The 14,134-nt window shown below is 38.7% G+C and overlaps 2 protein-coding genes across 3 annotated transcripts; one reads left to right on the top strand and one right to left on the bottom strand.

The window, feature by feature from the left end:
* Positions 1-1,102: 1,102 nt before the first annotated feature.
* LOC120088422 (metal tolerance protein 9-like) lies at positions 1,103-3,236 on the top strand. The gene is made up of 6 exons (XM_039045699.2): positions 1,103-1,431; positions 1,552-1,664; positions 1,739-1,984; positions 2,250-2,330; positions 2,405-2,635; positions 2,734-3,236. Exons 1-6 carry the CDS (start codon positions 1,248-1,250, stop codon positions 3,079-3,081), a joined length of 1,203 nt encoding a protein of 400 aa, XP_038901627.2. The 5' UTR covers positions 1,103-1,247; the 3' UTR covers positions 3,082-3,236.
* Positions 3,237-3,350: 114 nt separating this feature from the next.
* LOC150033156 (uncharacterized) lies at positions 3,351-12,696 on the bottom strand. 2 transcript variants are annotated; one of them, XM_090305820.1, is made up of 3 exons: positions 12,552-12,696; positions 11,823-12,033; positions 3,351-3,746 (listed from the first exon to the last, which is right to left on the bottom strand). In XM_090305820.1, the coding sequence occupies exons 2-3, from the start codon at positions 12,006-12,008 to the stop codon at positions 3,555-3,557; spliced, it is 378 nt and encodes a 125-aa protein (XP_090161946.1). In that variant the 5' UTR covers positions 12,009-12,033; positions 12,552-12,696; the 3' UTR covers positions 3,351-3,554. The 2 variants fall into 2 exon arrangements, with proteins under 2 accessions (XP_090161946.1, XP_090161947.1); XM_090305821.1 differs by having other exon boundaries at positions 11,823-12,027; positions 12,552-12,693.
* Between the last annotated feature and the right edge of the window lie 1,438 nt (positions 12,697-14,134).

The following is a 14,134-nucleotide window of genomic DNA, read 5'->3' as shown; positions in this document are numbered from 1 at the left end:
CAGCATAAATCAGGACCACTTTCAGTGTCAAGTCTGCCATCGGAATGATGTCGCTGTTCTTTGGATCTTTTGCCACAATCGTCATCTAAACTGGACTGACTCAATTGCTGGGATTTTCTGGATTTTCTTAAAGGGCACACATTAAATACGTTCATTGAGATCACGATTTCAGTTGGTGAATTAGGTTCAACAACTCCTCTATGTCAATATAAAACAATACAAAGCTTCGATAAATATATGTCTAAAACAAGATAACTGAAAGTGCTGCTTGCTTGCTGCATTCCTACGTGCTCCACCTTGTTCACTAACTTAAGAATCTAATGCAATTTCGAGGACTTGTTTTTGGAAATTTTGATGAAATTGTACGTGCCATAATATTATTTTCTTTAGAGTGAGACTTAATTCTTTGTAGGACTAAAAAAATGTATCTACTAAAATTTGTCGACTTCGTATGAATCTCATTCGAACTTCTTATGTATTCAGATTTTATACAACCTTTTAAAATATGTTTTTGTCATCATATGGATATTTCATACTTTTAAGTAAAACTTAACAAAAAAAGGATTTAATTATCTACTTTTAGAAAATAGAGAACAAGAAATATAGTAATTATCAGTGAATACATATTCATTTTAACAAGGACAGAAAATTGATAATCAAACAAAAGTTAATTTTATGGGGCCAGAATGTAATGATATAAACAGAAACTTCCGAAAATGTAACCACTCTTTCTACCTTGGTTTTACCCCAACAATGCTCCAACCATTATATAATGATATATATATATATATATATATATATATCATTATTTTTCCGTAAAATAAATTTTATCCCCAAAACATACCTCTTACCAGATTTCCTTCTAATAAACATCAATGACCAAACAATCATCATATACCAAAGTTGAAAAAAGCATAAAAGATTTTGTTATACTTATAGGAAAGCACGTAAGATCCTACAAAGAAGTTCCTAAAACCAAGTATTTCAACATTATTCAAAGCAACCTCTAACTTTCCCAACACTCTAATTCAGAAAATGCATGTCAAATCACCCCTTCCATTAATTAATCCAACCCTTTCCATGCCATTGTTTACTGAATCCACTTTTCTCTTATTATATTCATCGCATCCAACTTAGTCGGCAACACTTCATCATCGTCTTTTCCCTTCTTTATAACTATCTCTCTGGTTTAAGTAACAGAAAATCACTTCCTTTTGGCCAGACTTTTAGTTGGGATCAGCATAAAAATGGCAGATAATCCTAGAACGGATTCCTTCAGAACCGAGCTTTTGTCCCCGGAGGGTGTGGCTGCCGGAACAGATGGAATGGTGACAAAGGTGCCCTCGTGGCGACTCAATATGGATGAGTTTCGCTTGCCTACCACAAACAAGAGGTCTCATCATGGCATTGTTTATTACTGGAAGTCATGGAGTAAGCTTTTCAAAATGATCTTATGAATTCTAATTCCTGAATAGAGTAGTTCTTCTGCACTAAACTTTTGAGTTTTGGAGGTGAAACTAAAGAGTAAGGAGCATTTTATATTGATCATAGACAGGCAGAGGAAGGTTGCTAAGTACTATGAAAGGCAGGAAAGTCTTCTCAAAGGATTCAATGAAGTTGACTCCTACAATGAACTCGGTACCGTGCCCGGAACTTTAACAGAGGTTTGTCACTTTTTCTTTCTCTAACACCCGCCAGCTTCTTATCACACAGATTCACCTAGTTTCTAATACATCAGGATGAAAAGAAGCAAGAGGCAAACAGTGAGAGACAGGCAATATATGCATCCAATATAGCCAACATGTTGATCTTCATTGCAAAAGTGTATGCTTCAGTTGAGAGCAGATCACTAGCGGTTATAGCTTCAACACTAGATTCCCTGTTGGATCTTTTATCAGGGTTCATATTATGGTTTACAGCTAATGCTATGAGAAAGCCCAATCAGTACCGTTATCCTATCGGAAAGAATCGAATGCAACCAGTGGCAAGTCATCTTTCCTAACCAAACTTAGCTATTTAATTAGTCAGAAAAGTCTTGTTGAATGAAGAATGGAAATGCTGGTCTAAGAAAATAAAGGATGGTCCAAATGGAGAATTAACACCTAGTATTATCCAAGATCAATGCCAAAAACTCTTTTATGTTGTCATACAAATAATAAACAAGTTCAGCAAAAAATAAGTCAAGTCATGTTAGAAAACGTACAGAAGAAAGCAAAATAGCATGGACTAACCTTTCAAATTTATGACAGGGAATTGTCGTGTTTGCATCAGTCATGGCAACTCTTGGAATACAAATTTTGCTTGAATCAGCTCGAGAACTTATTTCAAAGGTAAACTAGTTTGATTATTAATTGGATACAAAAGAACACACCAGTAATTTCTCCATACAATATGATTGTCGCAGGTTCAACCAGACAGAGATCCGGATAAAGTAAAATGGATGGTTGGAATAATGGCATCCGTGACAGTAGTGAAACTTTGCCTTACAATATATTGTCGTAGATTCACAAATGAAATTATCAGAGCCTACGCCCAAGACCATTTCTTTGATGTAATTACGAATTCAATTGGTCTTGCGACTGCCCTTTTGGCCATCAAATTCTACTGGTGGCTTGATCCTCTTGGTGCTATCCTAGTAAGTTGGCCACACACGGTATTCATATCTGTTTCTACTCACTAACCATACTCCCACACTAATAAGCAATAACATCTACATTTGCATATTATATATAGATAGCATTGTACACTATCAGCAACTGGTCGAAGACTGTGATGGAAAATGTATGGTCACTAATTGGGAGGACAGCCCCACCAGACTACTTGGCTAAGCTAACATATCTAGTATGGAATCATCACGAGGAAATCAAACATATAGATACAGTGAGAGCGTATACCTTTGGATGCAACTATTTTGTGGAGGTGGACATAGTGTTGCCTGGGGAAACATCTCTAAGTCAAGCACATGACATTGGAGAAACACTTCAAGATAAACTTGAACAGCTTGATGAGGTTGATCGAGCTTTCGTTCATGTGGACTTTGAGTTCACTCATAAGCCAGAGCACAAACCTAAAGCTTCATAGAATGGCGAATAGTGAATATGTATGCTGCATGAATTCCTGAAAGAGAGTGGTTTGAATTGTGGTTATCTGACTATTGAATTGTTTGTATTATACATATTCTGTACACAATTTTCAGCTTTCCAATAAATAGGATCTCCACTATGATTAACATTTCACTGAAAATCTTACAAAAATTAGTGATAAGTCAATTCCATCCCTGTCTTGTGACAAAATTTGACTGAACGTCCTGCAGAAACTTGTCGCAACAAAATAACATCCTTGATTGTGGATTTAAAACTAAAGCATCCAAGAAACTTTTATCATTTCAAATGGACAAGCCTTTCAGTGTCCAACAACATTAGGAGAATTAATACAACAATAGAAATGAAAAGAATTACGCTCAACAACAAGCATTAACTCTCATCATAAGCCAGATAAACATCCCAAGTCTGTTTCTATATAACTGGAGATCTAGAGAACTCGTAAACAATCCATTAAACAATCATGGAAGCAGCATCCTTCTTGGGGGGAAATACTACATTCTTGTTTCCAGGAAATGCATTGAGAGAGATGTCTACCAGGGCCTTGAAACTGTAAGGCTCGTGCATTGAGAGCTCTGATAATACTTTTCTATTTAGTTGAACGTTCTCCTTCATCAGCCCATGCATAAAATTGCCATAGTTCACCTTATATGGTAGGGAAAGAGACAAAAGAATTGTTAGTATCTCTACATGGAAAATTGTCCAAATATATAGAAGATAAATATTTGAGTAACCTGGCAAAGAATTCAATATTTATTGGAAATAAGACGCAATTCACACTGATGTAGAAAGTGAGAATCCTACACCTAAAACACAAGCATACAGTAATTATTTGACCTAAAGCAGCTTTGATTCCTCCTTTGCAAAACCAAACCATTCAAACAAGTGCTAAAATTCATGAATCACGTGAAATTTATGCAACTTATCCAGGCAGGTCAGGTTGGCTTAAAATTACAAACATATTGTAGGAAGAATGGAAGGGACAAGTTTAAATGCTAAAATTAAAGGATGTGGGAATATCAAAGGTGAAAATTAGAAATTGATGTGAGAATATCAAAGGATCAGAAGCTCAAAACGATCTCAATTATTGTTTTTTATTATTATTATTATTATTTTTTTTTTTGGGGGGGGGGGGGGGGGGGGGGGAAGAAAAACAAATACAAGGGCATAAAAAAAATGAAAGACAAAAAAATCAAACCAAGGTCAAAATTATAAAAGAGCCTACTAAATCACGTCAACTAGGAGAAATTAAACATAACCCCCAATCCAGATACCTTAAAGAGCCAAAAAAAAAAAGGAAAAAAAAAAAAAGAAAAAAGAAAAAAAGAAAAAGAGGAAGACAGACAGACAACATGTCACAACATCTCGCCTTTCTCACAAAAAAGGCAGAAACAAGCCCACACCCTCAATCATGTTTTTTTTTTTCTTTTTGTAAATGGAAACAAACATTTTTCATCGATGAAATAAAAAGAGACTAATGGTCGAATTACAATATGGTAAAGCTATAAAGGAAACATAAAATCCAAAAGACTAGGGATCAGCAAGCGCACCCGGATATCTCGACTAGGTTGACACATCCACAACGCCCTCATCACATCCCAAAAAAGAAATCTACTAAAAATGCATTACAAGATGACATTATTCTGATAGACCTCCCATATTTAGAAGATATGAAAGAAAGGCCAAAAGGAAGAGTAGGGAGAAGGGCACAAATGTAACTATGAAAAAGAATCAAATTAGTTAGAGAGGGGACTACCAAATCTATAACAAATTCGGTTAGTAGTGGGGAATTCTGTTAGTAGGGAGAGAGGTGACAATTTGCTATAAAAATAGGAATGTAGAGGCAGGGAGGTATCTTTTCATTGTTCTTGAGAGTTTAAGCTTGTTGAGCTTGTATTCAGGAGGGGGGTCTCGACCTTCCTAGGCTATTTTGAGCCAAAACAGTAAATATATAATTGAGACACTACCAATTTGGTATCAGAGCTGTTCGGTTTGTGGGAAAGGGGTATGGTGAAAAAGATGGAGGCAAGACTATCAGCTGTGGAGGAACAACTCACCTTACTTCAAGTTGGAATGAAAAACAGGATGGATCAAAGATTTGGAGAAATGCAACAGATCACGGATAGCATGATGACAGCAAAAATCGAAGCATTAGGAGAGTCGATGGAGCAGAAGATGATCCGGGCATTGGAGGTTTGGTCGAAGAGATCAGAAACAACCAAGGAGATGGAATCAGGATCATCAGAAAGGACAGTGACTGATAAGGGCAAGCAGCCGGCGAGAGAGGAAAGGGGCGAAAGAAGGAGGTGCCCTTGTTTGATATGAGACTGAGAAAGCTGGAAATACCGATATTCAAATGAGAACCAGGTGAGGATCCGATGGAATGGTTTCATAGAGCTGAAAGATATTTTGTTGTGAACAGGTTATCGGAGAAAGATAAAATCGAGGCTGCAATCTTGTGTTTGGAAGGAGAGGCTTTGGAATGGCATCAATGGGAGGAAGAAAGGACGCTGATGGATACATGGGCCAAATTTAAAGAACAGCTCCTACTACGATTCTTACCAGTCAAAGAAGAAGACCGGAGGGCACAGTTTCTCACCTTGAAACAGGACGGCAGTGTGCGAGCTTGCCAACGGCGATTCGAGCAACTCTCAGGGCCGTTGAAAGACCTATCCGATGAGACGTTAGAAAGCAAGTTCGTTAGTGAGCTTAAGGAAGACATTCAAATCGAAATGAGGATGTTCAAGTTGATTGGGCTGAAAGAGAATATGAGAATGGCCCAAATAATAGAAGATACGGAGGAGGCCCGAAGAAAGAAATGGGGCAATCCGAATCCGGCAAAATCAACAAGCGTGTCTTTAAACTCGGGACCCAACTCACAGGTTAAACCGGCTCCAATTCAAATCAAAACATGCATGCATCTGCCCGAACGATCTCACTCAACCCGACCCGCCCATCAGGTACGTCTTCAAACTCTGTTACTTTAAAAGATGTCAATTGAAAACCGTTCACGGCTGGAGCTTTCAAGCGATTATCCGACAATGAGATGCAAATCTGAAGGGATAAGGGACTCTCCTACCATTGTGAGGAGAAGTATACACTAGGGCATCGATGTAAAAAGGAGCTAAGTATTTTGCTTTACCACGATGAGGAGGAAGGAGATGATATCCTGGAAACAAAGGACAAACCAGTGGAGGCCGAGATGCCCATGACGACTACCTTAGAATCTATGGTGGTGGAAGATAGCGAACAAGAAGCAGCAGAGCTATCCCTAAACTCTCTCGCAAGGATCGATTCACCTCGTACGATTAAAGTCAGGGGAGCTATAGGAGATAGAGACGTGATTGTTCTCATTGACAGTGGTGCCTCACACAACTTCATTGATAACGAACTAGTATGAGCCCTGAAACTACCACAGACACCAACAACGAGTTATGGGATAATGCTCGGAACAGGGACATCAGTGAGGACGACGGGCATTTACAAGGGGGTAATTCTTAACCTTCCAAACTTAACCATTATCAATGACTTCTTCCCTTTGCCCCTGGGTAGTGCTGATGTGGTGTTAGGAGTGCAATGGCTGATGACTTTAGGACGAGTCAAATGCGATTGGGGAACGTCCGAGATGGAATTTCAAGTAGGTGATTGGAGAGTACACTTGCAAGGGGACCGTAGCCTGATGAAAGCACAGATTTCACTAAAGTCAATGATGAAATTGGTAAAAGGAGGGGCCAAGGTATCCTTCTCGAGCTAAACTCGCTCATGACTTCTGAAAAAGATGGAGCAGCACAGTCAATAGTAGAGCTACAACCGGAAATACAAGAGATTTTAGAGAGATACCAAGCCGTTTTCAGTTCAGTAGAAGGGTTACCACCAATGAGGCATCATGAACACCACATCGAACTCAAGCCAGAGGCAGGGCCAGTGAAAGTTAGGCCGTATAGATACCCACAATTCCAGAAGGACGAGATTGAGAAGCTGGTAGAAGAGATGCTCACTACAGGGATCATTCAGCCCAGTGTAAGTCCTTTCTCAAGCCCGGTGTTATTAGTGAAGAAGAAGGATGGTAGCTGGCAGTTTTGTGTCGATTATAGGGCATTAAATCAAGTCACAATACCAAACAACTTCCCTATTCCAATGGTTGAGGAGCTCCTTGATGAATTGGTTAGTGCACGAGTATTCGCGAAGATTGACTTGAAGTTAGGACACCATCAAATTCGAGTGGCTCCTTCAGACATACACAAAACCGCATTTCACACTCATGAAGGCCACTACAAGTTCTTAGTCATGTCATTCGGTTTGAGAAACGCTCCATCCACATTTCAATTGGTAATGAATGATCTCTTGCATCCCTACTTAAGAAAATTTGTGTTAGTGTTCTTCGATGATATCTTAATCTACAGCTCTTCTTTATGTGACCATGTGTATCATCTATCTGTGGTGTTACAAGCTTTGGAGGACAACAAGTTCGTGGCCAATTTTAAGAAGTGTACGTTTAGGGCAAAGCAAATAGATTGTCTGGGGCATATCATATCAGAAGGAGTAGCAGCAGACCCTTCAAAGGTGGAAGCTATGCTCCAATGGCCAACACCAACAGCAATCAAGCAACTCAGGGGATTCCTTGGGTTAATGGGCTATTACCGCAAGTTTGTACCTCAATATGGCTTGTTGGCTTTCCCTTTAACACAGCAGCTCAAGAAGGATAGGTTACGGTGGAACGAGGACACTCAAAAGGCCTTCGAGGTTTTGAAGCAACACATGGCCCAACTACCCACCCTCAAGCTCCCTGATTTCAATCAAACATTCATAATTGAAACAGATGCCTCCGGGGTAGGAGTTGGGGCAGTCCTAATGCAAGAAGGAAGGCCGGTGGCATACTTCAGCAAGGCACTCCCACCCACACATCGACTCAAGGTTGCCTACGAAAGGGAACTAATTGCCATAGTCATGGTTGTACAAAAGTGGCGTCCCTATCTTTTGGGAAGAAAATTTATTGTAAGAATAGATCAGAAAAGTCTCAAGTTCCTATTAGAACAGTGGATCATAGCAGGTGAATATCATAAATGGGTTGCAAAATTAATAGGATACGAGTTCGAGATTGAGTATAAGAAAGGGAGGGAAAACTCGGTAGCAGATGCTTTGTCTAGGCTGCCTACCACGCTGGAAATGACCATGATCAGTGTACTGCACGCCCTCAATCAGGAGGTATTTCACGAGTCAAGTTGAGCAAGATCAGGAACTAAGAACAATCAGGGATAACATACGAGCTGAGCAACCACACCCCAGGGATATACACGGCAGGGAGAGCTTCTATTGTATAAGCAACGTATTGTACTTCCACCTCAGTCACCTACAATTCCATTACTCTACAAGAATTCCACAACAGCCCAATTGGGGGGCACAATGGTGTAGTAAAAATGTACCAACGGTTAAAAAAAGAATTCTTCTGGACAGGGATGAAGGCAAGGGTAAGGGCTTTTGTAGGAGATTGCTCTGTCTGCCAACAAGCCAAGTATTTGGCCTTAGCCCCTGCTGGACTACTCCAACCTCTGCCAATACCCGAGCTCACTTGGCAAGATATCAGCATGGACTTTGTGGAGGGACTGCCGAAATCCGAGGGATACAACTCAATCTTGGTAGTGGTTGATAGCTATCCAAATGTGCACACTTCATTGCTCTTCGCCACCCCTATACAGCAACAACAGTGGCCACTTTGTTCATGAAGGAAATTGTGTGTTTACATGGAGTGCCTAGAAGCATCATTTCTGATAGAGATAAAGTATTTACTAGCCTATTTTGGGAAGAATTGTTTAAATTGATGGGAACACAATTCAAGAGGAGCTCATCCTATCACCCACAAACAGATGGGCAAACAGAAGTGGTCAACAGAGGCTTAGAAGCTTATCTAAGGTGCTTTACCATGGAGACTCCTTCACAATGGCACAAATGGCTGGCATGGGCTGAATATAATTACAACACATCCTACCACACAGCCATCAAATGTTCACCTTACGAGGTATTGTATGGTAGACCAACACCTACACTCATCTGTTACACACAAGGGAATGCCACAGTAGGAGAAGTAGACGTCCTACTTAAAAACAGGGACGAGATGCTCAAACAGTTGAAGAAAACACTAGAAGCAACACAACAAAGAATGAAGGCTCTAGCAGATTCAAAAAGAAGAGAGATAAACTTTGAAGTATCGGATTGGGTTTACATAAAGCTCAAGCCTTATCGCCAAGGATCACTATTGGTGCACAGGCACCCAAAACTAGCACCACGCTACATTGGACCCTTTCAGATAATTCAAAAGGTCAGACTTGTGGCATATAAGCTTGATCTACCTCACAATGTCTCCATACATCCAGTAATACACGTTTCACAATTGAGAAAGGCCAAAGGAACCATACTACCACGATTCTCTTGACGAACAGTGGGACCTTTTGGAAAACAACCAAAACCATTGTCGGTCTTGGGGGTTAGGAAGATTGGTTCAACGATATCATCATCAAATGATTTTGAAGTACCCATACAGTGGGAAGATCTACCAGTAGAAGATGCAACTTGGGAAGGAGGAGCACAATTAGCTGAACAATTCCCTGATTTTCACCTTGAGGACAAGGTGGTGCTTTGGGGGGAGGGTAATGATAAACCTCCCATATTTAGAAGATATGAAAGAAAGGCCAAAAGGAAGAATAGGGAGAAGGGCACAAATGTAACTATGGAAAAAAATCAAATTAGTTAGAGAAGGGACCATCAAATCTATAACAAATTCGGTTAGTAGTGGGGAATTTTGTTAGTAGGGAGAGAGGTGACAATTTGCTATAAAAATAGGAATGTAGAGGCAGGGAGGTATCTTTTCATTGTTCTTGAGAGTTTAAGATTGTTGAGCTTGTATTCAAGAGGGGGGTCTCGACCTTCCTAGGCTATTTTGAGCCAAAACAGTAAATATATAATTGAGTCACTACCATATTCTCAACAATATAAGAATAAGATCCAAACTAGACCGTAACAACGTTGTGCCAATCAACAACAATTAAGAATAGATAAACACATTCCAAATTAAGCTAATGTCTTGAATAGAGTAGTCCGTAAATAATCTAGATAAAGACACCAAGAGGAAGCTTTGACACATGCAGTCTCATAGCGCTCCAACCAAGGAAGGACCTTGCTCTGAAAAATTCTTTGGTTCCTTTCAAACCAAAATGTCTGAGAGGATTGCTTTGACTCCATTTACCCAGAGAAGGTGAAGAATAGCTATAAAACAAGGCCCCACTAAAATCTGCATAACATTCTCCTTGAAAGGATTACACCAAACCCACTGCACATTAAAGAGAGAAAGAAATTTCCTCCAGAAATTCTTGGAGAAACAGCAATGCAAGAAAAGATGCTGGCAGTCTTCACCACTTGCCATGCACAGAGGCATGTTGATGGTAATAGTGAATGTCCAGGAAACTTTAATTGCAATCTTTGAGAACAATTAAGAGCTCCAAATAACATCATCCAAATTGTAATATTTACTCTTCTAGGACAGCTTGATTTCCACAAGGCTTTAAACAACTTTGTATCATCCATAGGTGAAGAAACAATCTCTCCTCCACGCCAAATGTAACTAAACGACTTCAACCACCTATTCTAGATCACCACCCCCCAGAAGGTGGTGAAGGTCCTCTTGCTGCCTGCATATGATGCACCATTGCAAACGCAACACAAAGGAAGAATGAGGTTGAACACAATCTATAGTGTTCACCCTACCAAGTAAAACTTGCCACACAATTTTTTTTGGCCTTCTTTGGTATTTAACTCTTCCAAATAGTGGCAAAAACTGAGGCAGCCTAGGGGAGTGAAGAGAAAGACAAAATGTGAAAAGGTGATTCACAGGAGAAGCCTTTCAAAGAATCAAAAGACCAAAACCTAGAATCCTTTCTCCCTAAGAACACATGTTGAGCTTGCGGAAGGGAAAATTTAAAGAAGAACCACCACATCAACGACCTCTCCCGATCAAAAAGAGGATGAGCAAAGCCCAAGGAAAGGAGAAGGCAAAATTGAAGCCACCAAATGATGCTTCTTTTGAGATGGGTGGTATAAACAAAGAAACAACTCACAAAAAGGTTGTCACAAACTCAACAATCTTCCCAAAAATAAACTTTCAAATCTTCCCCAAGAAAGCATCTAATGAACCGAAAGAAAAAAGGGGAATCCATATGCAACAGATTGCCAAAGGTTTTTACTAGGTCCCTTAGAATTTTTGCTCATAATAACTTTGTACCGTGCTCCATGAAGAACAACCACAACCACTTAGCTAATAGCACCTCGTTACATAATCTCAAGCTCCCAGCCTTTAATCCTCCTAATTCCAATGGCTTCACCACCAACTCCCACTTAACCAAATGAAACCCTCCACCTTCTCCTCATTGACCCCTCCCCACAAGAAGCTCCTCAACACTCTCTCAAGACACTTACTATCATCAAAATTCTGAACAAAGACAAGAAGAAGTTGGAATCCCACTTCATAGCCCCCATCCTATATATATATATATTTTTTCATTTTAGTATATTTTTTCAGGAATAAAATAAAACAAGAAAAGAAAGTAAGAACGAAAGCAAAGTAAGATTGTGATAGTCTAGAAGTAATTCTAAAAAGGTACAGCAACACATCGTGATCACATAAACAATTGAGGTAGTCTAATGAGGAACATTCAAATAAAATAGACATACCCCATGAAGGCGTGTGCCAGCATTGATGCGTTGTATCCAAAGGGAGCGCATGTCCCGCTTCTTATTGCGACGATCCCTGTAGGAATACTGGAGACCCTTCTCCACTCGCTCTCTAGCAATCCTTATGCAATTCTTGGCCCTTCCTCTGTAGCCCTTGGCTAGCTTAAATATTTTGTCCTTGTTCATCTTTTTTCCTTGCTATGATCTACAACTACATACACATCACAATTAGTAATTGATCAATCATACATGAACGTTTGATGATCCAGTCAAAACAACATCATTACAACTATAAAGTCAAAAACCAGATATACTCAACAAATAATGACAATAAGAAACAACAGGACACTCATTGTCTTCTTTCCAACTATAATCTACAACTATAAATATGGTTGAGGTTGTTCGGTCAATCAAAATAATTCCTACAGGCTAGGGATTAAAAGATAATTTGATAATACCATAGATTACTTTTCCTGATTGTAGATTAATAAAGAAGGGAAATGCTGGAAATTTCAATGGTCGCAGAAACAAGACAATCTTTGGCAGAGAGCAGGGAGACATACAGATTACCAAAGCCTCAATTGAAAGATATATGCGACAAATCAAAAGACAGAGGGTAGCACACGGCAGTTTGCAAAGTCTTAATTAGAGTTTTTCGAGTGAGAAGAAAGATATAGATAGAAACTGGGAGAATACTAGTAGCCGAAAGAGTATAAGATCCCTGCAAACCTGCTAGGATGAGCTTTCGGCGGTACGAGCGGAAGAAAGATGGCGGCGGCAGAACTGAACGGGACAGAGGCGGCGGCGACACTGAGCTGTTGAAAGGGAACAGGGGACGGCGTGAAGAAGGAGAAGGAGAAGGCGGGGCACGTGAGAGTGAGGGGAAGAAGGAGTTTAGGTTTTCCATTTTTTTTTCCTTTTTTAAATTAAAAAGAAAAAAAAAATGGCAAGCTTTTATCGATTTTAAACATTAAACTTTAAGTAATCTTAACTTTTATGAAATTAAAAGCAGGCCAAACAAGAGCGTAGCTCAATTGACATAGTGATGTCGTCATTTTCTTTAAGATTGTAAGTGTAGAAAAGTCTCGGTAAAATATGTTTTATTCTATCTCCTTTAATATATCCTCCTTTGCTATAGTAGTTCCTCTACATGTAAACAAATAATCTTTTGAGATATTCTGAAAATGCAAGTCTTGCATCAATTGCACTAAGATATGATATTTAAGGACCAAGAAGTTCTTTATTATCTTCCCAATGTCGAAATATATTTTTCATTATATCCAATGAACAGACTTCCATTGGAATATTTAATGGATGTGTTTTGTCTGTATAAAATCTTTTCAAATTTTTTCTTGTATAAGTTGATTTTGAAAGCTATTCAGAAGTTTCAATTATATTCGAGTCATCAACATATACAGTTACAATAGCAAGTCCTTATTATGATTTGTTTATAAAAATACATGGGCATATTGGATTATTTTGATATCTTTCTTTCAATAAATATCCACCCAAACAATTGTACTACATTTGTCCTAATTGTTTCAATCCATACAGTGATATCTGTAACTTTATTGAATACCATTACCGGGAATTTGATGTATATGTTTCAGGTATCTTAAGTCCTTATGGGATTCTCATATAAACATCATTATCAAGAGATTCATATAAATATGTTGTGACTACATCCATAAGATGCATATTTAGACTTTAATACACAGTCAAGTCAATTAAATATCTTAATGTAATTGCATCTACTCCCGGAGAATACGTCTCCTCAAAATCAATACCAGGTATTTATGAAAAACTTTGCGCAACTAATCTTGCTTTATATATTGTGACCTCATTATTTTCATTTATTTTTCTTACAAATACTCATTTGTATTCCATGGTTTTAACACCTCGTGGTGTACAGACTACTGGTAAAAAAACTTGAAATTTTGAGAGTGAATTTAATCATGCCTCGATTACGTCTTTCCATTGAAGCCAATATTTTCTATATCGACATTCCTCAACAAACTTTGGTTCAGGGTCCTCATTTTCAGATATAATATCGAGAGCAACATTATAAGCAAACATGTTGTCATTAATTACATTAGTTCGATTCTATCATTTTCTTGTCATGACATAGTTTATTGAAATTTCATTATATCTCAAGGTATTTCACCTCCTCACTAGTCATGTCGAAGATTTCTTTATGGGTATTTATATCATCAACCAAGTTTTTTTTACTATTAATTATTTTTCGTTTTCGAGAATTTTTATCTTTGGAACCCATTAGTTTACTACGCTTATGGCGTGTTCCAGACTCATTA

This window comes from Benincasa hispida, chromosome 10, assembly GCF_027475165.1.
Source record: "Benincasa hispida cultivar pf3 chromosome 10, pf3_genome.v1.1, whole genome shotgun sequence".
NCBI classification, from domain to species: Eukaryota; Viridiplantae; Streptophyta; class Magnoliopsida; order Cucurbitales; family Cucurbitaceae; genus Benincasa; species Benincasa hispida.
The sequence above is the reverse complement of the archived record's forward strand: the minus strand, read 5'-3'. Positions and strand labels throughout refer to the sequence as shown.